This window comes from Scyliorhinus torazame, chromosome 14 (genome assembly GCF_047496885.1).
Source record: "Scyliorhinus torazame isolate Kashiwa2021f chromosome 14, sScyTor2.1, whole genome shotgun sequence".
NCBI lineage: Eukaryota > Metazoa > Chordata > Chondrichthyes > Carcharhiniformes > Scyliorhinidae > Scyliorhinus > Scyliorhinus torazame.
In genome coordinates, this window is record NC_092720.1 from 103,918,232 (window position 1) to 103,944,393 (window position 26,162).

Here is a 26,162-nt window from a genome sequence, read left to right on the forward strand (position 1 = left end):
GAACAAGTGAGTACGTGGGAGCGAACAAGTGAGTGCGTGGGAGCGAACAAGTGAGTGTGTGGGAACGAACAAGTGAGTGTGTGGGAGCGAACAAGTGAGTGCGTGGGAGCGAACAAGTGAGGGCGTGGGATCGAACAAGTGAGTGCGTGGGAGCGAACAAGTGAATACGTGGGAGTGAACAAGTGTTTAGGTGGGAGGGAACAAGTGAGTGCGTGGGAGCGAACAAGTGAGTGCGTGGGATCGAACAAGTGGGTACGTGGGAGTGAACTAGTGAGTATGTGGGAGTGAACAAGTGAGTGTGTGGGAGCGAACAATTGAGTGCGTGGGAGCGAACAGGTGAGTAGGTGGGAGCGAACAAGTGAATGTGTGGGAGCGAACAAGTGAGTGCGTGGGATCGAACAAGTGAGTGTGTGGGAGCGAACCAGTGAGTGTGTGGGAGTGAACAAGTGAGTACGTGGGAGCGAACAAGTGAGTAGGTGGGAGCGAACAAGTGAGTGTGTGGGAACGAACAAGTGAGTGTGTGGGAACGAACAAGTGAGTGTGTGGGAGCGAACAAGCGAGTACGTGGGAGCGAACAAGTGAGTGCGTGGGAGTGAACAAGTGAGGGCATGGGAGCAAACAAGTGAGTGCGTGGGAGCGAACAAGTGAGTGCGTGGGATCGAACAAGTGAGTGCGTGGGAGCGAACAAGTGAGTGCGTGGGAGCGAACAAGTGTGTAGGTGGGAGGGAACAAGTGAGTGCGTGGGAGCGAACAAGTGTGTAGGTGGGAGTGAACAAGTGAGTGCGTGGGAGCGAACAAGTGAGTGTGTGGGAGCGAACAAGTGAGTGCGTGGGAGCGAACAGGTGAGTAGGTGGGAGCGAACAAGTGAGTGTGTGGGAGCGAACAAGTGAGTGTGTGGGAGCGAACAAGTGAGTACGTGGGAGCGAACAAGTGAGTACGTGGGAGCGAACAAGTGAGTAGGTGGGAGCGAACAAGTGAGTAGGTGGGAGCGAACAAGTGAGTAGGTGGGAGCGAACAAGTGAGTACGTGGGAGCGAACAAGTGAGTAGGTGGGAGCGAACAAGAGAGTACGTGGGAGCGAACAAGTGAGTGCGTGGGAGCGAACAAGTGAGTGCGTGGGAGTGAACAAGTGAGTAGGAGGGAGCGAACAAGTGAGTGTGTGGGAGTGAACAAGTGAGTAGGTGGGAGGGATCTAGTGAGTAGGTGGGAGCGAACAAGTGAGTGTGTGGGAGAGAACAAGTGAGTACGTGGGAGCGAACAAGTGCAACCATGTAAGAGACTGGGTATGACCGAGTGAATGGGAGTGAGTGTTACAGTCTGTGCTGATTTATGGCCAGTGATTTTTTTTTTTCAAAAAATGTATTAAAAGAATATGTTCAGCATTATTAAGCTTTCCGGATTGTCATTAAAAACGATTATGTTTGAGAATGATGACAGTAGCAATAAATATGTTTGATTTGGGTTTGAGCTTTGCTGGGGTGGCAAGCATGTTTTGCCCATCCCTAATTGTCCTTGAGGAGGCATTTTACTCTTTTGTTCGAGCAATAATTCCATACTTTTCATTAGGTAACATTAGGAACACTGAGAAGTTGAGCTATGATAAAGAGCACCAATATAAATTCATGGTTACAGCGTATGATTGTGGCCAAAAGGAAGCAGCAGAAGATGTATTAGTTGAAATTGAAATTAAACCAGTTTGCAAGCCCGGCTGGCAAGGTAAGACTGTTTAATGTATTTCTGTATTACTCGCACTGCTTCAAATACTTCAGAAAATGACAAAGGAAACAAAAAATACTATGGCCGTGATTGTCCCAAAAAATGACAAAAGGGCTGGATTCTGTACCTCACGCCGGTGGTAGTGGAGTTCCTGAAGCGGCGGAGGATCCTGCGTTGGGGAGAAAACAGGATCGTTGCCAAGCGCCAACCCGTTTCAAATTCTCCAGCCCCCTGCTGGCGTTGAGATCGAGGTTTGTGCCCAGTGCCAGCAGGAGGATAAAAATGGGTCATTAAGATCCATTTGCATCCTATTAATGGGCTGGATTACATATTCTCCTCTGGTCCAGGATTCATGTGGGCGAGAATTGGTGCTGGTCCTGACAAGCATGTATTTGACTCACCCTCACGGTGGGCCAAGAGTGTAACTCTTGAAATGAGTTTCTCCCCCACCCCCCCCAAGTCCATCAGAGAGCCACCGCCACCCCCCCCCCCACAATGCAAGACCAGCCCTCCCCATCTCCATCAGATCCCCTCCCAACACCCCCCCACCAGAGACCCCCTAATAAAGAACCCCCCCCCCGTAGACCGCTAAATAAAGAGACTCCTAAATAAAGTGACCACCCCGCAGATACCACCTAAATAAGGAGACCCCCCCCTCCCCCACAGACTAGCAGAAAAGAGACCCCATTCAGGAAGCTCCCCAGAAGAGAGAACCCTGTCTGAAGAGCAGTCCAGACAGTGGCAGTGAAAAAGAATCACTGCTTTAAAACTTACCTGTGCAATACACCTGCTGACTCAGGGCGAGGAAGCAGCACCTGTCAATTCTTGGAAAGAGAAAACCAGTCAGCTGGGTTTAAACCCCCTCAGATCTTTGTTCTGCAAGACGTATGTTCATTTTTCTTTGATATTGATTTTACTAGGCTTCCACACATATAGCTGTCAGCATTGCTCCATTCATCTGCCTTCATGGTAACTTCGAAGTGGTCAGCTGTGAAACCAGCCACAATGTTTATAAACATCAAACTTTGATTGATGGATCCTGGACACTCAAACAGAGCTACGTGCTTTCTATTCAACTCCATTCACGGTTAAGTGACTTTGAAGTAACTCTATTTGAAATGGTCCAGCAGCTGAATTGCGCTTGGGGGGGTGGGGGTGGGGGGGTTTAATTGTGTTGCGTGGGAAGAGGGCCCAGCTGCTGTACCTCACTGTTGGACCATGTGCACATAATGGCAGTCCAACAGCGGGATTCTCTAGGGAATCCCTCGCAATCCTCGCCAGGCAAAAAACCTGCATGGATAAGGATTGGGAATCGCTTCCTGGGAGCGCAATCAGGTGCAATTCTGCTCCGGTGGGAGAAACCTGCCCTAAGTGTCACTTGGGTGAGTTTGGGAGGGCGATTCGCGCCGGGTGTTTGGGTGCAATCCAGACCGGTATTCACCCACACTCAGTCATTTTTTCAGAGCTTTGGGAGTTTCTCACCAGTACATCCCACACTTCTGGGGCGGGATTCTCCTCTAACCGGCGGGGCAGGCCGTATCGGCGCCGAGGAGTGCCGTGAACCACTCTGGCATCGGGCCAACCGGAAGGTGCCAAAGGGCCCCCGTTGGCCGGCGCGCGTTGGCGCATGCGCGGGAGCACCAGCGTGTGCTGGTGGCATCCCAGCACATGCGCAGGGGGGTTCTTCTCCGCGCTGGCCATGGCGGACCATTACACTGGCCGGCACGGAGGGAAAGAGTGCCCCCACGGCACAGACCTGCCCGCAGATTGGTGGGCCCCGATCGTGGGCCAGGCCACCGTGGGGGGCATCCCCCCCAGGGCCAGATCCCCCTGCCAGAGGACCTCGCAGGCCGCCCGCAGAGCCAGGTCCCGCCGGTACGGACCTGGTGTATTTCATGCCGGCGGGACCCACCGAAAACGGTGGCCACTCAGCCCATCGCGGGTCGGAGAATCGCTGGGGGGGGTGGGCGCTGCCAACATCCCCCAACCGGCGCAGCGCGATTCCCACCCCCGCCGCAAAACCGGCGCTGGAGAAACCGGCAGCCAGCATCGCGGCGGGATTATCGCCGCCCCCTGGCGTGGTCGGAGAATCCCACCCCTTTTTCCTGTAGTGGGGAACTAAAGTCACAGGCAAAACTGGCTCCACAGTGATCAAGGTGCCATTTTTAAAGGGTACGCAGATCTTAAAGTGAGATTGAGGGTCTCCCACATCTTACAACTATGGACACCATAACCCCCCACAGACATGGGCAAGACCCCCAGCCATCGACCCTGGAGGGGAACTTCCCCCATCATTAAAAGTCCATGCCATGCCCCCCCCCCCCACCACCACCACCACCACCACCCAGGCATGAGAGTTACTTGGCCCCACTCCCATCTATTCTCATGGGCATCGAGGCATCGCTCCCCCCCCGCCCCACCAAGTGAGTATACCTTAATCTGGGATTACTGAGGGGCCCCCCCCACCTTTACATCCACGCCCTTTCAGCCCCCCCACCTTTCAGCCTCTTAGGCCCCTCTTCCATACCCCCATGCTTCATATCCCAACTTCGTAGTCCCCCTTTACCTCACTTGTGGAGTCAATTAGTAGATCATATGGCGAGGCATTATAGATCCTCTCACTATCCTTTTTTAACACATCATATGACACTATAGAAGCTTTATCAAACAAAATTTGACACCAGCCACACAGAGCAATATTAGGGCAGATGACCAAAAGCTTGGTTAAAAATGGAGGTTTACTGCAATGTCTTAGAGGAAGAAAGAGTGTTGGGTTGAGTTTTAGGGCTGAGGGTTTTGACAGCTAAAGGCATAGCAACCAGTGGTGAGTAAATAAAATGGGGGCCAAGGGACCTGTATTAGAGGAGCACGGCAGGGGTATGGGGATGTTGGATGGAGGAGTGGGGGAATGATTGCGGGGGGAGGGTAGTCGCTGGAAAGCTAGACGGGATTGCAGAGATAGAGGGTGGTGGCCATGGAGAGATTTGAAACAAGGATGCAAATTCTGAGACATTTTGTTTAAGTAGGAGTCAATGCAGGTCAGCGAACTTCGAGGGAGATGGGTGAGTGGAACTTGATGAGTGTTAGAACACAGACAAAAGAGTTCCCAATGTTGCTGAAGGTATAGGTAGGAGAGATTGGCCACGGGTATGTTAGAATAGTCAATTCCTAGAGGTTCATGTAATGGATGAGGCTTTCAGCAGCAGACAAACTGAGGGAAGGGCAGTATCAGCACTGTTACTGAGGTGGAAATAAGCGATCTTAGCAATGGTGTGAATATGTGGTCCAGTATAATAACAAGGTTGCAATCAGCCCGGTTCAGCCTCCGACAGTTGACGTAATGAAGGATGGAGTTGGTAGCCAGGGAACAGAGTTTCTGATGGGGCCCAACCCTCCCAATATCTAGTTTACTTTAAATTTGAAAATCTGAAATGCATTGTTTCTTATGTATTGGATAGTTTTGTACTTTACATAGAAGACAATATTTTGAGAACAATCCATTACCTGCTCAATTCCAATATTCACCAGAAGATCTCTCCATAATGGCAGGTGTGGCAGCTCCAGTTTATATTGCATTCTAGCTTTCCACGGTGAAGAGGATGCTGTAGTATAATTCACTACCCATGCCTAGTTCCATGTAGAAACTTTAAGATCTGCTATGTTTTCTGTTGTGGCTGTGGTAATGATGCACAGAGAACATCTAGTTCTTGGACTAGTAATATAGTTTATTAACAAAGCGAGCATGTGGAAAGATAACTGATGAACTCTCATACAGACAGTAATGAATAATTGAACGCTCCTGGAACTACTTCGAATGCGACTGTCCTCTAGTACGACTTACTACTAACTGCCGGATCTGTAGAGCCACATGGTGGATCTCTATCACCACCTGTTGGTCGGAGTTCATACTGATAACTGTATACATTAATATGTATAGGCATATCACAACAGAGTTATTTCTTTAAAATGTATTTGAGTGAATTTGTGTAGCTATTTTACACTTTTGCAGTTTATGAATGGTTTATGTTAGGTTATTGGGGAATCAGATAAGCAGGACAATGTTAAAACATCACATCGTAATCAGTGTGAAGGTAGATTTCCTGTGTGTATTCTTCATAAAAATGAGTTAGCAATTCTGTTGCACAGTCACACTTCAAAGGAAATGTTTGCTCTTTAAATGAACAACCCCAATATTTTCCAACACAAATTAGAATTGATCTTCACTCTCCATTGAAGTATCATAAAATTTATTTTTAATTTCTTATGGATCAGCCTTATTCCTTCAGTACTGCCTTAACGACCATTTTGAGCATGATCCAGCGGCCTTGTTGCGCCCGACTTGATGTTGGGATGAGGCCGTTGAATCTCGTGATAGGATGCTCGGAAATGTCTCAAAATCCAACAGAATCTCGCGAGGTGTCGCGATCTGGATCTCGCCCTCACTGGGCGTGACCCAGATCAGCATATTTAAATGAGACGTATAAGTATGCCTGGGAGACCTCGGCAAGGCACCTTTAATACTGGTCCATGCAAACGTGGACCAGTCGTAACGGCACCTGGGGGATCGCCCATGCCATTGGAAACCCCGGGTGGCACCTTGGCACTCCTCCTGGCATTACCATGGGTGCCAAGTTGGCAAAGTCAGGGATTGGGCCTGGGGGGACGAAACAGGTAGAGGGGAAGTGAGGGGTGTTTCCCGAGGACCTATTCCTGGTTGGGGGAGAGACAAAAACGAGGGGGCCTGAAGGGGAGGGGGGGGGTGGGGAAAGAGAGATTAGTCTAGCCAGCAAAATGGTGCATCAATTGCAAAGAGCCTAAGCACGCCAGCAGGAAATTGCTCGGAGTGCTGCCTCGGTGGAGAGAAACTCCCTGAGGCCAAAATAACCGGCAAAGTGCCGTGGAATAGCCAGATGTTTCTTGGCGCTGCAGCTAAACGTGCCCGAAACCGGACATAGGGATTTTTCAGTGAATCAGCATTTTGTCCTATTTAAAAACCCAACCTTAGCTTTCCAATTACAAAACACATTTGACTTCTGCTAACATGGCAGTGTTAATATTGCAATATTTAATCGTACTGCAGTATTTGGATTAGTTTTCAAACATATTGTTTGGTTTATCTACAAATGCACAAAGATAAAAGATTTTTCCTATATTTTCAGGCTGGAATAAACGTACAGAATACGAGTCTGGATCTGGCAGTAAAGCATTGTTTTCCAACATTCACCTGGAGACTTGTGGTGAACCAGTCTCTTCTGTGCAGACCAGAATAGATCTTCAGACTAGCCACATTGGAAAGGGCTGTGATCGTGACACATACTCTGAGAAATCTTTACAAAAATTGTGTGGTACGTGACAATTTAACTACCTTGTTGTACAGTAATGTTTACAATGCAGTAAACTTGTTTGAATGCTTTTGCTGTTCCATTCGCGAGAGAAATCTCGCCCACATTTAAATTTATTGGATGCCAGTCTTTATACACCATCTAAGCTCCACATCATAATGTACTCTAGTAATGTGTGATGTTCTCTGCCTGCTTTTCAATTGCCAGATTCACTTGCAGAATCATCGGCCCATGTTTTTGTGGTTCTGTGATGCCATTGGTTACTTGGAAATGCAGTTGAAAAAGGACGTCCATCCAACAAAGGGAGAGACATGAGTGTGCTTTCAGCTGGATTCCTTTAATGTAAAAAGGCTTTAGGACTCTTTATGCTCACAGTTCCCATCAATTGTTTAATATGTTTCTATTCCATCTATGATGGCATTTATCTTTTCAAAATGTACTCTTTATGTTCTGGTTTTGAGGAAACCACAGATGTTCAATTCGCCAATGTATGTTAAATTTTCTTTTATGAGTCGTTCACTATTTCAGTGCTGGAAATGGAGCGCTTTTTCCTTCTTTAGCATCTAGTGTCAATGCCAGTTTTCCTGGTTAGATTTTTTTTTATTCGTGCATAAGATGTGGACATCGCTGGCAAATCCACCATTAGGTACCCATCCCTAATTGCCTTTGAACTGAGTGGCTTGCTTGGCCATTTCAGAGGGCATTTAAGAGTCAATCACATTGCTGTGCGCCTGGAGTAACATGTAGACCAGGCCAGATAAGAATGCTTGATTTCCTTCCGTATAGGGTATTAGGGAACCAGATGGGTTTTTACGACAATGGTTTTACTGCCATCATTAGACTTTTAATTCCAGAATTTTTATTGAATTCAAATTTCAACATCTGCTGTGGTGGAATTTGAGGCAGAGTTCCCAGAGCATCACCCTGGGTCTCTGGATCACAACTCCAGTGATAATACCATTACACCACTGCCTCCACTGAGGTGCAACCACAACTTAGCCTACTCTGCCACACCAATATGTATTAATCCACTTTTTGAAATTGTCCTGCAGCCTCCACATTTCAGGGGTTTTTTGTAAGGGCCACGAAGAATCCAGCACGAGTTTTAAGGATACAAAGTAATAACATTTATTTACTATAACATATATACATAACAGTAGCAGTAACTTCCCTTGCTACATACTCCTTCCTCCTGGTTCCTGAACTGGCCAGCTTATTTATACTAGGAGTTCACTAATGGTTTCTCCGCCCCACTCATTGGGGAAGCTCATACTCCCACAGGATTGTGGGATAGTCATTAGTCCCCAGCCAATGGTAAGTAGGCAGGTTATAACATCCCTCCCCCCCAAAGTCCAAGGAATCCACCGAAGACCCTGGCGAAGGAGGGCGTCGGACTCGTTTGGCCGCAGGCCGGACACCATTTGCACGCGGCGCTGGATCAGGCGGCGTGTAACAAGACGGAGACTGGCGCTTCCGTGATGAACGGCGCGGTTGTACATCCACGGCCCGTGGACCCGAGGATTCCCCCTCTGATGCATCCTGTGTCACCATCTCGGAGTCAGAGTCTGCTGCCTCCATCATGTCAGCATCTCTATCTCCATTCGGTCCCGTAACGACCTGCGCAGGCTTCGAGTGAGGCACCAATGGAAGATTGTGAGGACTACCTTCCCTTGTCTCTGCGGCTGTTGAAATGAGCTCCGGGGGCGGGGAATCGTTTGAGGGGATGGTCTTCTGGACCGAACGTGGTCTACATGTTTTCGCTGGAGACGACCCTGGGCTTGCACTTGGTAAGATATAGGGCCCGTTTGGCGAAAGATTACACCAGGAACCCATTGGGCACCACCAGCAAAATTCCGAACAAACACTGGGTCACCGGGCGCAAACTGCCGAATCGGCCGATGCCGAGAAAATCCCTGTCCCTGCCGTTCTTGTGTGCAGTGTACTTTTGCGCCAATGTCCGGAAAACCATAGTAAGGCGGGTGCGAAGTCTCCGGCCCATTCGGAGTTCTGCGGGAGCTACCCCAGTCACTGCATGGGGGGTGGTTCTGTACGTAAACAAAAAGCGAGCCAGTCTCGTGTCCATTGATCCGGAAGACTGCTTCTTTAGGCCTCTTTTGAATGTTTGCACTGCACGCTCTGCCAACCCATTTGAAGCCGGGTGGTAAGGGGCAGTGCGGATATGGCGGATGCCGTTCATCTTCGTGAACCTCGCAAACTCCTCACTCGTGAATGGAGTGCCGTTATCCGTGACCAGCACCTCGGGGAGGCCATGCGTACTAAACGATAAACGCATCTTTTCTATTGTTGCGCAGGACGTTGTCCCCTGCATCTTATGCACCTCTAGCCATTTGGACTAGGCGTCAATTAGTAGAAGGAGCATGGATCCTTGAAAAGGGCCTGCGAAATCTGCATGCAAGCGTGCCCAAGGCCGCCCTGGCCATTCCCAGTGATGTAGGGGTGCGGCCGGCGGAAGCTTCTGATGCTCCTGGCAAATGGAGCAGTTTTGGGCCACCTTCTCAATGTCGGTGTCGAGGCCTGGCCACCAGACATAACTCCGGGCCAACATTTTCATCTTGGTCACGCCCGGATGCCCATTGTGCAAGTCTGATAGTATCAGCTCCTGGCCTTTTTCCGGGACAATCACACACGTCCCCCACAAGAGGATGCCGTCTTCCACGCTGAATTCTGACAGCTTGGAGGAAAATGCCCGCAACTCGCCTGGGAGCTGTCTATGCTGCCCACCATACAGGACTATGTGCCGAACCTTTGACAGGACTGGCTCCGTCTGGGTCCACTCACGGATCTGTGATGCCGTGACAGGCAAGGTGTCCATAAAATTTAGGTTTGCAACCACCTCACCGGTCGTGGGGGTCGACATGGGGCCGGTCAATAAAGGCAATCGGCTCAGTGCGTCGGCATTTGCTATCTGCGTACCTGGTTTGTGCTCCAGAGAATACTCGTATGCAGCAAGCAACAAAGCCCAGCGCTGGATCCGTGCAGAAGCAATGGGCGGTAGTGGCTTATCCTCTCTGAAAAGTCCTAGCAGGGGCTTATGATCAGTCACGATAGTGAAATGGCGGCCGTACACGTACTGGTGGAAGCGTTTCACCGCAAAAACCACTGCCAGGCCCTCCTTCTCGATCTGCGCGTACTTTTTCTCCGCTGCAGTCAATGTGCGGGAGGCGAAAGCTATCGGTCGTTCGGCCCCGTTCTCCATCTTATGGGACAGGACGGCCCCAATACCATACGGGGATGCATCAGATGTGACGAGCAAAGGCTTTCCAGGATCATAGTGGGTTAGTAACCCAGACGACGACAATTGTTGCTTTACCCGCCAGAAAGCGGTTTCTTGCGGCTGACCCCAAACCCAGGTGTGATTTTTCTTTAGCAGAAGGTGCAAAGGGGCCACGTAGTTGCCAGATTGGGGAGGAACTTCCCGTAATAGTTTACGAGACCGAGAAAAGAACAAAGATGCGAAGTGTCAGTCGGGGCGGGGGCATGTTGCATTGCACACACCTTCTCTGCGACGGGGTGCAGACCTTCGCGGTCCACCCGATAACCTCGGTAGACTACTTCCTTTGCCTGAAATACGCACTTTGTGCGACGTAAACGGACTCCAGCCTCCGAAAGGCGTCTATGGACAGCCTCCAGATATTCCAAATGTTCCTGCTCCGACGTCCCTGTAATCAAAACGTCATCTAGGTAGACAGCCACACGTGGTAAACCTCTCAAAATGCCCTCCATAACACGTTGAAAAACTGCGCAGGCAGAGGATACTCCAAAGGGCAACAGTGTATATTCATACAGGCCCCGGTGTGTATTAATCGTTACATATGGTCGGGAGGCAGGGTCCAGCTCCAACTGCAGGTAGGCGTGACTCATATCTAATTTTGTGAACGAGAGTCCACCTGCAAGTTTCACGTAGAGATCCTCTATGCGAGGCATTGGATATCGGTCGAGTCGGGAAACCGTATTCACTGTAAGTTTATAGTCGCCACACAAGCGAACTGTGGCATCTGGCTTCATCACAGGTACAATTGGTGCTGCCCAGTCAGCAAAACGGACGGGCCTGATAATACCCAAACTCTCCAAACGAGTGAGCTCCCCTTCTACCTTCTCGAGCAAGGCGTAAGGCACCGGGAGTGCCCGGAAATAGCGCGGCGTAGCTCCTGGTTCGACTTGGATACGGGCTACGGCCCCTTTTATTTTACCCAAACCAGGCTGGAATACATCTGGGCATCGTCCTAGCACCTCAGTCAACCCTTCAGAAACTGTTTGGAGGATGTGCTGCCATTGCAACCGCAAATGGCGCAACCAGTCCCGACCCAACAGGCTGGGCCCATGGCCGCGCACCACGATAAGTGGGAAACGCCCCTCCTGGCGTCCATAGACAACAGGGGTCATTGTAGTTCCTGCAATGTCCAGTGGTTCCCCCGTGTAGGTGGCCAACCTGGCCTGTGAGTCGGTTAATGCAAGGGTCTGTATACCCTGCTTGATGTGGTCGAATGTCCTCTGGGCGATCACGGAGACCGCTGCGCCAGTATCCAACTCCATCTCAAGCGGGTGGCCATTGACCCGTACTGTCACCTTAATGGGGGCCACACGGGGAGCTGCCACACAATGCAGCTGCAGGCAGTCGTCCTCCGTCTCCACGTCCTCAGGAGTAGTCGCCGCAGGTTCATCCACATGGAAGGTACGGCCTCTGGGCTGGTCCCAGTTACGGCCCCTGGGCTGGTCCCAGTTTCGGTCGGAACGACGGTGCCTCTGGCGCCCCCAGGACCGCCGTCCGCGCCGGGGTCGGCGCCTACAAGTCTGACACGGACATGGCTCCTTATCCATTGGCTCTGGAGAAGGCTCCCTTCGGGGAGGAATGTCCGACGGCCATTGGCGTCGGTCCGGACGTTGCCTCGCCCAAGGTACCGCAGGAGTGCGGGGGGACGTTTTCGGACGGAAGGGGTTGCGCCCCAAGGCATGCACTTCCATTCCCTGTAGCTCCTGTACTCCTCGCTCTGCGCTCTCTAGGGACAATACTATTTGAATGGCCTGTTGAAAAGTCAATGTTGGCTCCGCTAACAACTTTCTCTGGGTGGCCGCATTGTTAATACCGCAAACCAAACGGTCGCGTAACATTTCTGACAAGGTCTCACCATAGTCACAGTACTCCGCAATCCTGCATAGCCTGGATAGAAAATCGGCAAGGGATTCTCCAGGGGTCCTCTCAGCGGTATTAAACCGGTAACGCTGGACTATCGTGGACGGGGTTGGGTTAAAATGTTGCCCCACTATATTCACAAGTTCATCAAACATTTTGGTGTCCGGCACAGCTGGGTACGTAAGGCTCCTAATCACCCCAAACGTATGCGGGCCACATGCGGTGAGCAATATGACTCTCGTTTTCGGTGATATTGTTTGCCCGGAAATAGTAACACATCCGTTGTGTGTACTGGTTCCAGCTTTCCAGCACAGCATCAAAAGCATCCAAACGTCCGTACAGAGGCATGGTATAATAGAAAATAACTTCCAACCTGTATCCAACAAAAATCCAGGGAGGTGGCTTCAGCAGTGTAGAGAGCTATTCACTTTAATCTTCGTCGCCAGTTTTGTGAGGGCCACGAAGAATCCAGCACGAGTTTTAAGGATACAAAGTAATAACATTTATTTACTATAACATTTTATACATAACAGTAGCAGTAACTTCCCTTGCTACATACTTCTTCCTGCTGGTTCCTGAACTGGCCAGCTTATTTATACTAGGAGTTTACTAGTGGTTTCTCCGCCCCCCTCATTGGGGAAGCTCATACTCCCACAGGATTGTGGGATAGTCATTAGTCCCCAGCCAATGGTAAGTAGGCAGGTTATAACAGGGTTCAAAGTGCAAACTAATATTAAACGGTGGAAACCCTTGTCCTCTACAATCATGCCTGCACAGAACTGGGTTCAAACTCTTGGTAACACTTTCAGGCAGAATACTTATAAACGGCAGACAGAAATTAGTTCAGTCTGGTTTCAAGCTCAGGTCAAAAGGTGAAATATGACAGATCAATTGATCTAACATCTAATTTCAAAAGGTTTTTCAGGTTTGTCTCACCTATTGAACAGACTGTGTGTTTTGTTTCATAATCTCACCGATTTCCTCTATGTTCATTCATGTGACATAACCTTGAACTCCATTTTGATTATAGGATGACAATGTGGTGCAACAGCTCATCTTTGACAGATGCACTTTGAACATTAGTTCACCCAACAATGCTTTGAAAACTCAGTTCTTATGAAGCAAGTTATCTTGGCCATTGCCAGTCTTTTTAACAAAACTACATTTCAATGCTGTGAGAAATACTGAGGCCAATTCTTGGGCGGGGTTCTCCGACCCCCCGCTGGGTCGGAGAATCGCCGGGGGCTGGCGTGAATCCCGCCCCCGCCGGTTGCCGAATTCTCCGGCGCCGGATATTCGGTGGGGGCTGGAATCGCGTCGGTTGGCGCCCCCCCCACCCCCCCCCCCCCCCCCCGGCCCGGCGAGGCTCCGGCCCATGATGGGCCGAAGTCCCGCCGCTGTCAACCCACGCCAGCCGGCGTGGATTGAACCACCTTTGGGACGGCGGGACACGTCGGCGCGGGCGGGCTCCGGGGTCCTGGGGGAGGCGCGGGGCGATCTGGCCCCCGGGGGTGCCCCCACGGTGGCCTGGCCTGCGATCGGGGCCCGCCGATCCGTGGGCGGGCCTGTGCCGTGGGGGCACTCTTTTCCTTCCGCCTTCGCCATGGTCTCTACCATGGTGGAGGCAGAAGAGACTCCCTCCACTGCGCATGTGCGGGGATGCCGTGAGCGGCCGCTGACTCTCCTGCGCATGCGCCGCCCGGCAAAGTCAGTTTCGCTCCAGCTGGCGGGGCACCAAAGACCTTTCCCGCCAGCTGGCGGGGGGGGAAATCAGTCCAGCTCGGGCCTAGCCCCTCAAGGTGAGGCTCGGCCGCTCAAGATGCGGAGACTTCCGCACCTTTGGGGCGGCGCGATGCCGAACTGATTCGTGCCGTTTTTGTCGCCGGTCGGCGGACATCGCGCCGATATCGGAGAATCCCGCCCCTTATGTCACAGCTCCTCAGTTTGTGATTAAAAACTGAGCAATGGCAGGACCAAAATTACTTGACGAGTGAAAGCGTTTACATCACTAATGAGAAGGTTCTGGGGAAACTGAAAGGTCTGAAGGTGGATAAATCACCTGGACCAGATGGACGACACCCCAGGGTTCTAAAGGAGATAGCTGAAGAGATTGTGGAGGCATTGGTGGTGATCTGTCAGGAATCAGGAGTGGAAAGTGGCTAATGTAACACCGCTGTTTAAGAAGGGAGGGAGGCAGAAGATGGGAAATTGTAGGTTGGTTAGTCTGATTTCATTCATAAGGAGATCAGGGGTTATGGTGAGAAGGCAGGAGAATGGGGATGAGAAATGTATCAGCCACGATTGAATGACGGAGCAGACTCGGTGGGCCGAGTGTCCTAATTCTGCTCCTATTTCTTATGGTCTTATGCCCAAGTTGATGTAGACTTCCCCAGCCTCGTGGCCAGAGCTCCTATCTGTAAAGGTTGGGAGGCTTGTATTTGTATACACATCGGAGCCAAATGATGATGTTTGGCCCCCTAATGCTATTTTTCTCAAGGTCTGTCACCAAGTTATCCTCCTGCCCACCAACATGGATAATAGAAGTTGAGGGAGCAGCCATTTTCAGTTAAGCTGCTCTTGGCAGGATGGGTTGAGTTTTTGGAGAGGACTTTACAGCAGTCGATTGAAGATTTTGAAACTTAACGGCATTGAAGTTTACTTGAGTTGTTGCTTTGGATTTGAGAATCGTGTTTCCTACTGCTCTGAAGTATTGTTTCATTTTGTCACCCCCCCCCCCCCCCCCAAACTCCCTACACACACACACAAGATAGTATAGCACGGCTTTTCCATTCAGCAGCCCCACCCAATTTTTTGCTTCCTGCTCAGTGAGCTGCCTACTGAAGAATGTGTTTCACATTGACTGGCCATGGGAGGAACCAAAATCAATCTGGTCCCCCCTCCCAATATCTGCCAGGCCACTGCGGAAAATGCCCCCCTCCCCCAACCACCTGTCACAATGCTTTGGGGCCAGTTTAGCTCAATTGGCTGGACACTTGGATCATAATGAGGAGCGAGGCTTCAATTCCCATACCGACTGAGGCCCCACCTTCTCAACCTTGCCCCTCGCCTGAGGTGTGGTGATCCTCAGGTTAAATCGCCACCAGTCAGCTCTCCCCCTCAACGGGGAAAGCAGACTGAGGTCATCTGAGATTATGGCGACTTTACTTACGTGCCACATCGCTCTGCAGCGCCCAAAATACTCACTTTTATTTTGAAGCGGTTGTAGAAATCAAAATTGCAACGGAGACAATGGCTGAATGTTATGGTTAACATATTTGAGAATAAGCTTACCTACAACCCTGCCTGGAGAAAAATGTATTAATATTTCAAAAGGAAAAATATAGTTGAGGATCTCAGTAATTGAATGGTATAATAATCCCAACTGCGACAGCGAGTAACAGAGTCTACATGGGATTAGTACAAACTGTCATGATATGCACTCATGCACATAATGAGATAGAGACAGGCAGTGACAGACACCCAGTAGAGCCAATCAACACACATGACAGAACACAACCAATCACCAGGCAGAACACTAGAAGGTGGCCTCCCACTATTAAACACACAAGGCATCAACACTCTGCCTCTTTCCACTGGTGACAGCTGTAGTGACAGTCAGGGTGTATATATCAGTTAGCACCTTCTACAAGTGGCTCAGAGCTAGTCTGGTCTAGTTAGTTATAGTAAGAATGCTTAGATTAGTAAAGTGTCAAACCCACAGCGAACTGTGTGCACTGCTTAACAAGTTCAATAAAGCGTATTAAACTAACATCAAAGCTTGGAGTCTACTTTCAAGTACAACTGCATCCAGTTGCAGTCCGTGTTACCCCAGGGTGATTAACACAACACAAACTATGATTAAGAATTCTAGCTGTTGTGCGCCAATAATATCTCTTCTTCTGATTTTAATAACCCAATCTCAAAACTGTCCTTTTTGATAAATGGCATAATTTTTTCTTCCCTCAATCTGCAGTAAATATTTAAATTCCAAAACAGTTATCTCAGCCCAATGTTCGAGCGAAAGAAATGTGTGCAGTAATGTGTGGTATTCTTGCAAAGCAATTTCAAAGTAATAGATGAGAACGATAGTATGGAGCAAAGGATTCTTTTTTGGACACATGGGACTGAATCGTTGAAGCTACAGGCAATGTAGAAACTGCTATAGCTGGACTACCTCGGTATTCCGGCAACTTTTCCTGCTTGTTAACCATGTTCTCGGCGAATGGCAATCTGCCAGCATCTTATCAATGCCTCCTCTGCAGCATTTATCTTTCCAACTAACAAGTATCTGTTGCCTAGCTGGTAGGTGTTCCAGCAGCGTTGATTCTGTGTCCCATGCTCGAGGCATTATTTATTGCGATTGATGATCCTGTCTGAGGTGGCCATTGATACGGACAACAATCGATGACCAGTACTGCTGACCTGCTTCAGATTTAAATTAACAAGGAAGAGGATTAATCAGCATGTTCCATACTGCATGTTACAGTGGAGTTCTACATAGAGAAGCATCAGGTTTCAAAGTGTCACGTTTGTTTCTGAGACCTGTTGACAGAAAGAAAGTAGATAGTAGTATTGTTCTCCAGACCCATTTACATATAAAGAGATCTTGGCAATTAGGTGTGATGGAACAGCACCAGATGGCCTGTTACAGACACCCGTGCTTTTAACATTTTCACGAATGGTTGTTTTTTACATCTTTCTTTCATTGTCCCCAAGCCATGTGAACAAGGAGCCGAACTAGGCCATTCAACCCTTGAGCCTGCTCCGCCATTTAATAAGATCATGGATGATCTGACAGTAACATGAAATCTGCATCCTGCCTGCTCTCAATGACCTATCACCCCTCACCAAGAATCTATTCACCTCTGCCTTAAAAATATTCAAAGACTCTGCTTCCACTGCCATTTCAGAGAGTTCCTGAGACTCTCAACCCTCGGAGAGAAAAGGTTTTGATTCATCTCCATTTTAAATGGATGACCGCCTATTTTTAACCAGTGACTCCTCTTCCAGATTCTCTTGGCAAGAGGAAACACCCGTTCTACATCGATCCTGTCAAGATCGCTCAGGATCTTCTATGTTTCAATCAAGTCGCTTCTTACTCTTCTAAATTTCAGCCGATACAAGCCTAGCCTTTCTAATCTCTCCAGCTGAAATCCAGAAGTTGCTGTCAAGGATAATTTGTAGCGAATAGTGCAATCTATGGAGAAGAAATCAATTCAAAGTCACTGAACGAGTTCGTAGATCCCTTTTTATGCTGTTAGTTATGCTGTAAAATCCCTTGAAAAGTTATAGAACGTGATTCTCCTTGTTACGTTCTCTATTCACGAGGCCGGTGAATAGCGGGAGAGGCCAAAACCGAGAACCGTGCCAGGTGCCAAACGATTTGCGCTGCAACCAGGCCGCTCTCAAAGGCAACACCAATTATCACCACTTAAGCCCCACTTCCATGCAGTTGACGAGAGCCACCCCATATCCAACGGCCTCCTGTCATTCAGCGGCCTCCCCAGTCAGTGGTCACATTGCCGCCAATTAGTACTCTTTTTGAATAGCATGAACCTGGCGGAAGGGCTTCTGTGGAGAGCCGAGGAGGGGAGTCGCCGCCTTTCTCACAGACAAAGAGCCCGGTTGTGCTGAGCTTGCCACCCCAGTGAGAGGTGAGAGGTGGGGGACCATTTGCTGGGGTGGGCCACTATGGGAGGGTGCGCTTCAGGGGGAAACCGCTCGTGATACCACCATGCCAACCCCTGTATCGTGTGTATCCATTCCTGCACATACCCTTGTCTCTGCCTGACCGCCCCACCGATCACCCATAACCCCCACAGATTGCCGAGGTCTCTGGCCACGTGGCTGAAGGCTATTACTAATAGGAAAATGGCAATCATGGGTAAGTAAACACTTCACACAACCCAAGAGGATTCCCGTGGGTAGGTGGGCCATGTAGCATGTGGGAGTCATCTCAATCACATCTTGATGGTTGGACACTGAGTTTGAACACTGTGGGAGGCAAAACCACACACACAACAGCCAACATCCAAACAGCCAGGGGATGGGACGCAGTTCCGGGGACATGTCCATGGCTGGAGGGTGGGTGGGTGCCACATGGAGGGGGAGATACCTGAAGAGATGGGCCAAGGTTCGGAGGTTGGCCCGCACTGTTGAAGAAAGTGAAACAGGCATCATACAGGTGCACAAAGGTGTTTATTGTGGTTTGACAATTCCCCACCCTCCTAATGGTCCTGCCCCCTCACCCACTCCCAGCCTCCTCACTCCCTACTTATAGGCCCCAAACCCTCCACCCCCCCTTCCCAGTGCCCTCAGTGATTCTCAATGTGCTTGGCCCTCCTAGTTCTACCACTACATCTAAGTATGTCTCCAGGTTGCACATCTGAGGTGGAGGCAGCCAGCTGCTTACCTAGTCCTGTGGCCTTTAATGCTCCTGGCAGGTGTCCTCTGAGGATCTGGGGCCAGAGGGCGCTGGCACACATGTCAGCGGCGGGCACATGCACAGCCGTGCCACCCTGTCCCGAGTGCTGGTTGCGAAACACGGCCTCAACAGAGGGATAAAACACGTGGGGGAGGGGGGGGTACGGGGTCTGATGGCCACCATCCCCACTCCATGGGACCGGTCCGGCTTGGCACTCAGCACTCCTTCTTCCCGGTTGGTGCCCTTAAGGCCGTGTGGTTCACCTTCGGACGTTGGGGCAGCTGGTTCGAGCCCCGACTCCCCTGCATCATCTGGCTCTGCTGTGGTCCGCACCATCGTGTCAACACCCTGGGACAAGCTCAGCGATGCCTTGGCCATGGCCATCTGAGAGCGGGACATGTTCTGCCAAACCTCCATCATGGTCAGCCTGGTACTGGGTCACGTCCTCCGGCGAGTCAGGCATTCTGTCAAGACCCTTAGCCATGGCCATCACTGACTGCGCGACTCCTTGGACACCTTCACTCATGGTGCCAACGTCATGCACCAAGGTCTCCACTGCAGTCACCACCCTAGCAGTCTTGGCCTCGGTGCCACATATTGTCGGCGAATTTTCCTGCGTCTGTAGCATCTGGGACTCCTCCAATCGGCTATAGACCTGCTGGAGTGTTGCTGGCATCTCCCACTGAATGTCCTGGCTGCTCCCTATCATCTCCACCAGCTCCGAGATTACTTCTTCCATAGGCTCAGCATCAGTCTGGGATCCAGCTGTGTCCTGGGATCCAGCACACCAGCGATTGTTGTCTTGCCTGGGTGTGGTAGTATGCATTAGGGGTCATGTGGGACTGTGAAGCCGTGATGTCATTGGCTGACAGATCCCGGGTCCTGGTTGGCCGTTGACCTCTAGCTCCGCCCTGAAGGCGGAGTATAAGAACCAGGAGTCCTCCCCCGCAGGCAGTCTACTACTGAACTGCGGGGGAACAGTCACGCTTAATAAAGCCTCATCGACTTCACTCTATTCGTCTCTCGGAGTCTTTGTGCGCTACAATTTATTAAGCGTGACTAAAGGACTATGGAGCTCAGGATCATCCCGGAATGCCTGAGGATCAGCTCCCACGCAGTGAATGCAGCAGCAGCTTTCAAGCACTGGCAGACTTGTTTCGAGGCCTACCTCAGAACGGCCCCCGGCCGGGTCACAGAAGACCAAAAACTACAGGTCCTGCACTCAAGGTTAAGCACGGAGATTTTCTCTCTCATCGAAGACGCAGAGGATTTCCAGACGGCGTTCGCAGCACTAAAAAGTCTCTATGTTCGCCCAGTAAACCAGATCTACGCTCGCTATCAACTCGCAACAAGACGGCAAAGTCCCGGAGAATCGAGAGATGAATTCTACGCCGCGCTACTAATTTTGGGACGGGCCTGCAGCTACCCGCCGGTGAACGCAAATGAACACGCGGACATGTTAATGCGCGATGCTTTTGTGGCAGGTATGAATCCGCCAAAGACTTTTAGAAAAAGAGTCGCTAGGACTCTCAGAGGCACGGGACCTAGCAGCCTCCCTAGACGTGGCCGCGCGAAACACCCGTGCCTACGGCCCCGACCGCGCGGCAGCCCATTGGGCTCCGTACGCACCCGTCGCGACAAACCCACACACCCCCCCCCCCCCTCCCCCGGACACCCCACAGGCTTGCGCGGTTCAAACGCCAAGTCGCACCGGGGGAGCCCGCTGCTATTTCTGCTGCCAGGCGAAACACCCCCGGCAGCGCTGCCCGGCCCGCGCAGCGATCTGTAAGAGCTGCGGGAAAAAGGGCCATTTCGCGGCTGTGTGCCGGTCCCGGGAGGTCGCCACGGTCCCTGGAGAACAGGGAGCCCTGCACGCCTTTTACGCTCCCCAACCCCCCCCCAGCGCCCCATGTACGACCCGCAGGCGCAACCACCTTGGGTCCCGACCACCGCTCTCCCCGGAGAACAGGGAGCCCTGCACGCCTTTTATGCTCCCCAACCCCCCCCCGCGCCCCATGTATGACCCGCCGGCGCTACCACTTTGGGTCCCGGCCACCACTGTCCCCAGAGAAGAGGGAGTCCTGCGTGTTCCTAACGCTCCCCACGGTCCCAGGAGAACAGGGAGCCCTGCATGCCTTTTACGCTCCCCAACCCCCCCAGCGCCCCATGTGCGACCCGCAGGCGCCGCCATTTTGGGTCCCGGCCACCACGAGGGGAGGAGGGGCGCCGCCATCTTGGACCACCCCAGACCTGTACGGCCATTTTGTCCACCCCCGCCGCCAACTTGTGACCCCCCAGCCATGTGCGATGCATGGGGGCAGCCATCTTGTTCACCCCCGACGCCATCTTGGACGGCAACAACGGACCCCAGCGTCGACGGCTCCACGGGGTTCGAAGAAGACGCTCAACCATTACAACCACGGCTGGCTTCAATGACGCTGGACCAAGCACGGCCCCGGACGCTCCAGACGACGACGACAACGGTGCTGATAAACGGGCACGAGACACCATGCCTGGTCGACTCCGGGAGCACGGAGAGCTTTACCCACCCCGACACGGTAAGACGCTGTTCTTTGACCATCCGTCCCAGCGCACAAAAGATTTCCCTAGCTGCAGGATCCCACTCCGTACAGATCAAAGGCTTCTGCATAGTTACCCTAACGGTGCAAGGAAGGGAGTTCAAAAACTACAGGCTCTACGTCCTTCCCCAACTCTGCGCCCCCACATTACTGGGATTAGACTTCCAGTGCAATCTACAGAGCCTAACCTTCAAATTCGGCGGCCCAATACCCCCACTCACTATCTGTGGCCTCGCAACCCTCAAGGTTGAGCCCCCATCCTTGTTTGCAAACCTCACCCCGGATTGCAAACCCGTCGCCACTAGGAGCAGACGATACAGCGCCCAGGACCGGACCTTCATTTGGTCCGAAGTCCAGCGGCTACTGAAGGAAGGCATAATCCAGGCCAGCAATAGTCCCTGGAGAGCACAGGTGGTAGTAGTAAAGACAGGGGAGAAGCAAAGGATGGTCATAGACTATAGCCAGACCATCAACAGGTACACACAACTAGACGCGTACCCTCTCCCCCGCATATCCGACATGGTCAATCGGATTGCCCAATATAAGGTCTTCTCCACCGTGGACCTCAAGTCCGCCTACCATCAGCTCCCCATCCGCCCAAGTGACCGCAAGTACACAGCCTTCGAGGCAGACGGGCGATTATACCATTTCCTAAGGGTCCCTTTTGGCGTCACAAACGGGGTCTCGGTCTTCCAACGAGAGATGGACCGAATGGTTGATCAACACGGGTTGCGGGCCACGTTCCCGTATCTCGACAATGTAACCATCTGCGGCCACGATCAGCAGGACCACGACGCCAACCTCCAAAAACTCCTCCAGACCGCTAAAGCCTTGAACCTCACGTACAACGAGGACAAGTGCGTTTTTAGCACCAACCGGCTAGCCATCCTGGGCTACGTAGTGCGCAATGGGATAATAGGCCCTGACTACGAACGTATGCACTCCCTCATGGAATTTCCCCTCCCGCACTGCTCAAAAGCCCTAAAACGCTGCCTGGGGTTCTTTTCATACTACGCCCAGTGGGTCCCCCAGTATGCAGACAAGGCCCGCCCCCTAATACAGACCACGACCTTCCCTCTGTCGACAGAGGCTTGCCAGGCCTTCAGCCGCATCAAAGCGGATATCGCAAAGGCCACGATGCGCGCCATCGACGCGTCCCTCCCCTTCCAGGTCGAGAGCGACGCCTCAGACGTAGCTCTAGCGGCCACCCTTAATCAAGCGGGCAGACCCGTGGCCTTTTTCTCCCGAACCCTCCACGCTTCAGAAATCCACCACTCCTCAGTGGAAAAGGAAGCCCAAGCCATAGTGGAAGCGGTGCGACATTGGAGGCATTACCTGGCCGGCAGGAGATTCACTCTCCTCACGGACCAACGGTCGGTAGCCTTCATGTTCGATAATGCACAGCGGGGCAAAATCAAAAACGACAAGATCTTAAGGTGGAGGATCGAGCTCTCCACCTTCAACTACGAGATCTTGTATCGTCCCGGAAAGCTGAACGAGCCGTCCGATGCCTTATCCCGCGGCACATGTGCCAACGCACAAATTAACCGCCTCCAAACCCTCCACGAGGACCTCTGCCACCCGGGGGTCACTCGGTTCTACCACTTTATTAAGTCCCGCAACCTCCCATACTCTTTGGAGGAGGTCCGTACAGTCACAAGGAACTGCCACATCTGCGCAGAGTGCAAACCGCATTTTTTCAGGCCGGATGGTGCGCACCTGATTAAGGCTTCCCGCCCCTTTGAACGCCTTAGTCTGGATTTCAAAGGACCACTCCCCTCCACCAACCGCAACACATACTTCCTTAATGTGGTGGACGAGTACTCCCGCTTCCCATTCGCCATCCCCTGCCCTGACATGACCGCGGCCACAGTCATTAAAGCCCTGAACACCATATTCACACTGTTCGGTTGCCCCGCATACGTCCACAGCGACAGGGGGTCCTCCTTCATGAGTGACGAGCTGCGCCAGTTCCTGCTCAGCAACGGTATAGCCTCGAGCAGGACGACCAGCTGCAACCCCCGGGGGAACGGGCAAGTAGAGAGGGAGAACGGCACGGTCTGGAAGACCGTCCTACTGGCCCTACGGTCCAGGGACCTCCCGGTTTCACGGTGGCAGGAGGTCCTCCCGGACGCCCTCCACTCCATCCGGTCACTACTGTGTACTAGCACTAACCAAACGCCTCATGAGCGCCTCCTTGTCTTCCCCAGGAAGTCCTCCTCTGGAACGTCGCTGCCGACCTGGCTGGCGGCCCCAGGACCCATCTTGCTCCGAAAACATGTGCGGGCGCACAAGTCGGACCCGTTGGTCGAAAGGGTTCACCTCCTTCACGCGAACCCGCAGTACGCTTACGTGGAGTACCCCGACGGCCAACAGGACACGGTCTCCCTGAGAGATCTGGCGCCCACCTGCAACACACACACACCTCCGACACCAATCACCCCCTTCCTGCCACCGCCGCACCCCGCGACCGCCCCCTTCCCAGGAGGATCGGTCCTCCTCCCAGGCCCGACCAGGAGTGAAGCCCAAGTTGAAACCGTAAGGCTCCCGGAAACGACAACACCGGAACAAGCACCACCACCACCACCGGGGCCGAGACGATCGACACGGACGACCAGAACGCCCGACCGACTCGTGGCGTCGATCTAACACTACAATATGTGGACTTTTAACGAGAACATTTTGTCTTTTTCTCCTGACGATTACTGTAAATAGTTCGAAACAAAAAAAAACCTTGTACATACTGTAATAACATGCGAAAGTTTTCCTCCCAGGACCAGCCTTGTAAACCCTTACCATCATGCGAAGCATCACCCCGCCGGGTTCATTTTTAACAAGGGGTGAATGTGGTAGTATGCATTAGGGGTCATGTGGGACTGTGAAGCCGTGATGTCATTGGCTGACAGATCCCGGGTCCTGGTTGGCCATTGACCTCTAGCTCCGCCCTGAAGGCGGAGTATAAGAACCAGGAGTCCTCCACCGCAGGCAGTCTGCTACTGAACTGCGGGGGAACAGTCACGCTTAATAAAGCCTCATCGACTTCACTCTATTCGTCTCTCGGAGTCTTTGTGCGCTACACTGGGTGTTCCTGTCTCCACCTGATGTGCATCAGCAGCTGTGTGGTGCTCACCAGATTATTTCCCAGAAGCCTGACCGCTAACATTTTCCACCGAGGTGCGTATATCTGCATTGGTGGAGGATGGGTATGACAGCTGCGATACCTTGATCGTGCCTTCCTCAGCGCTCCCTTCTGAGGTGCTCTCCTGGGAAGCTGGGGAGGCTGGAACCTGGAATGGGCCGGCGCCGGCGGCTGGAGGACCTGTGGGAGAATTGACATGTTGTCAGTTGGAGGGATGGGCCAGTTAGTAAGGAAATAATGACTCACGTTTGACAGGTCATCCGGGTGGAGCTCTAATTCTTCACCTCTGTGGCATCTGCCAGCCTTCGCGTTGGTGACCGCCCTGTCCTCGGCCACACCAGTCACCTCCAGGGCCCACTCCTCGAAGGTGGTGAGGATTCTTAAGTCAGGCATGCCACCACCAGTCTGGGCCCTCTCCTCACAATTGTGGGAGAGCTTTTCCTGAGGAGACAAGGGGGTGGGGGGTGGGGTCGGCGTGGTGAAGGAGGGGATGGGGTGTTGAAGGGGAAGGCGTTTAGGAAGGGTTGGGGGATAGGGGGTAGATTCTGTCGTGGGGGCAGAAATGTCACGGGGGGGGGGGAAGTGTTGTTGTCTACCCACGCCTGCTACCCCATTTAGGTTATTGACCTTCTTCCTGCACTGGAGGCCAGTCTTCCTGGTCACACTCCTGACACTCACAGCCACCTCCACCTCGCCCCAGGCAGCACTGTCTGCCCTATGGCTGACCCGCCTGGACCATTGGAGGAACAGGACATTCCTCCTGGCCTCCACTTTGTCAAGCAGCCTCCCCGGTTCAGCATCTCCAAAGCTTGGGGCTGGCCTCCTGGGCGCCATTGCTCTGAGCTGGCTGGGGTTGGCTGAGCAAGTGCAGCTTGAGTGTTGGCTGAGCAAGTGCAGCTTAAGTGCTGCTCAATCTAGTTAGCAGGGGGCAGGTGAGCCTTCATTTGCGGCGCGAAGCCCGTGTGGCCTCGTTAAGTGGACCAATAACGTTGAATAGCTGGGCCGAGCGCCAGGAAGCCCACGTCAATTCCCGCTCGCTACAACACTTAGAAATCTGTCCAGAGAATCGCGACCATAGCCTCTTGATTGAAGTATGACTGTGATTTTAACAGTGCATTAACTTCTTGCTGTTGAACAACCTCATTGTCCCTGAAAAACTAATTTCATATTTGTGAAAAGTCAAATTTCTCCATGATAGAATTATAGAACAATTAGAGCACAGAGAAAGCCATTAGGCCTGTCATGTCTGTGCTGGCCTGGTGAAGGAACAATTCACTTATTGTCATTCTCCTTGTAACCCAGCAAATTCTTACTTTTCTGAGGATAACCCTCTTGAATTTTTTTTTAGGTGGCCAGCACCTATCACCCATCCCTGAGGGCATTTAAGAGTCAACTACATTGCCGTGGATCTGGAGTCACATGTAGGCTAGACCACGTAAGGACAACAGATTTCCTTCCCTAAAGACATCAATGAACCAGATGGGTGTTTGTGACAATCATGGTTACTTTTAGACTTTTAATTCCTGATTTTTATTGAATTCAAATTTCACCATCTGCGGGATTTGAACATAGGTCCCCAGAGCATGACCCTGGTTCTGGGATTAGTAATCCAGTGATAATCCCACTGCCTCACCTCAATTGAACCTGCTTCCACCACACTTTCAGGTGGCACATTAACCATTAGCTCTTGATGGAAATGTTTCGCCTGGCATCTCCATCGTGTCTTTTGCCAATTAGTTTACACCTGTGCCCTCAGATTTTTGATCCTTCCACCAATGGTAACAGTGTGACAATAAAGATTATTATTATAA

At 51.7% G+C, this 26,162-nt stretch overlaps 1 protein-coding gene across 1 annotated transcript in view; it reads left to right on the top strand.

Annotated features, from left to right (window-relative positions):
- The window catches only part of clstn2a (calsyntenin 2a), a 1,020,747-nt gene that overhangs the window by 838,113 nt on the left and 156,472 nt on the right, over positions 1-26,162 (top strand). Inside the window, exons 6-7 of the mRNA XM_072474574.1 lie at positions 1,566-1,715; positions 6,875-7,060. Coding sequence (XP_072330675.1) covers positions 1,566-1,715; positions 6,875-7,060 — 336 coding nt within the window. The remainder of the gene's footprint in view (positions 1-1,565; positions 1,716-6,874; positions 7,061-26,162) is intronic.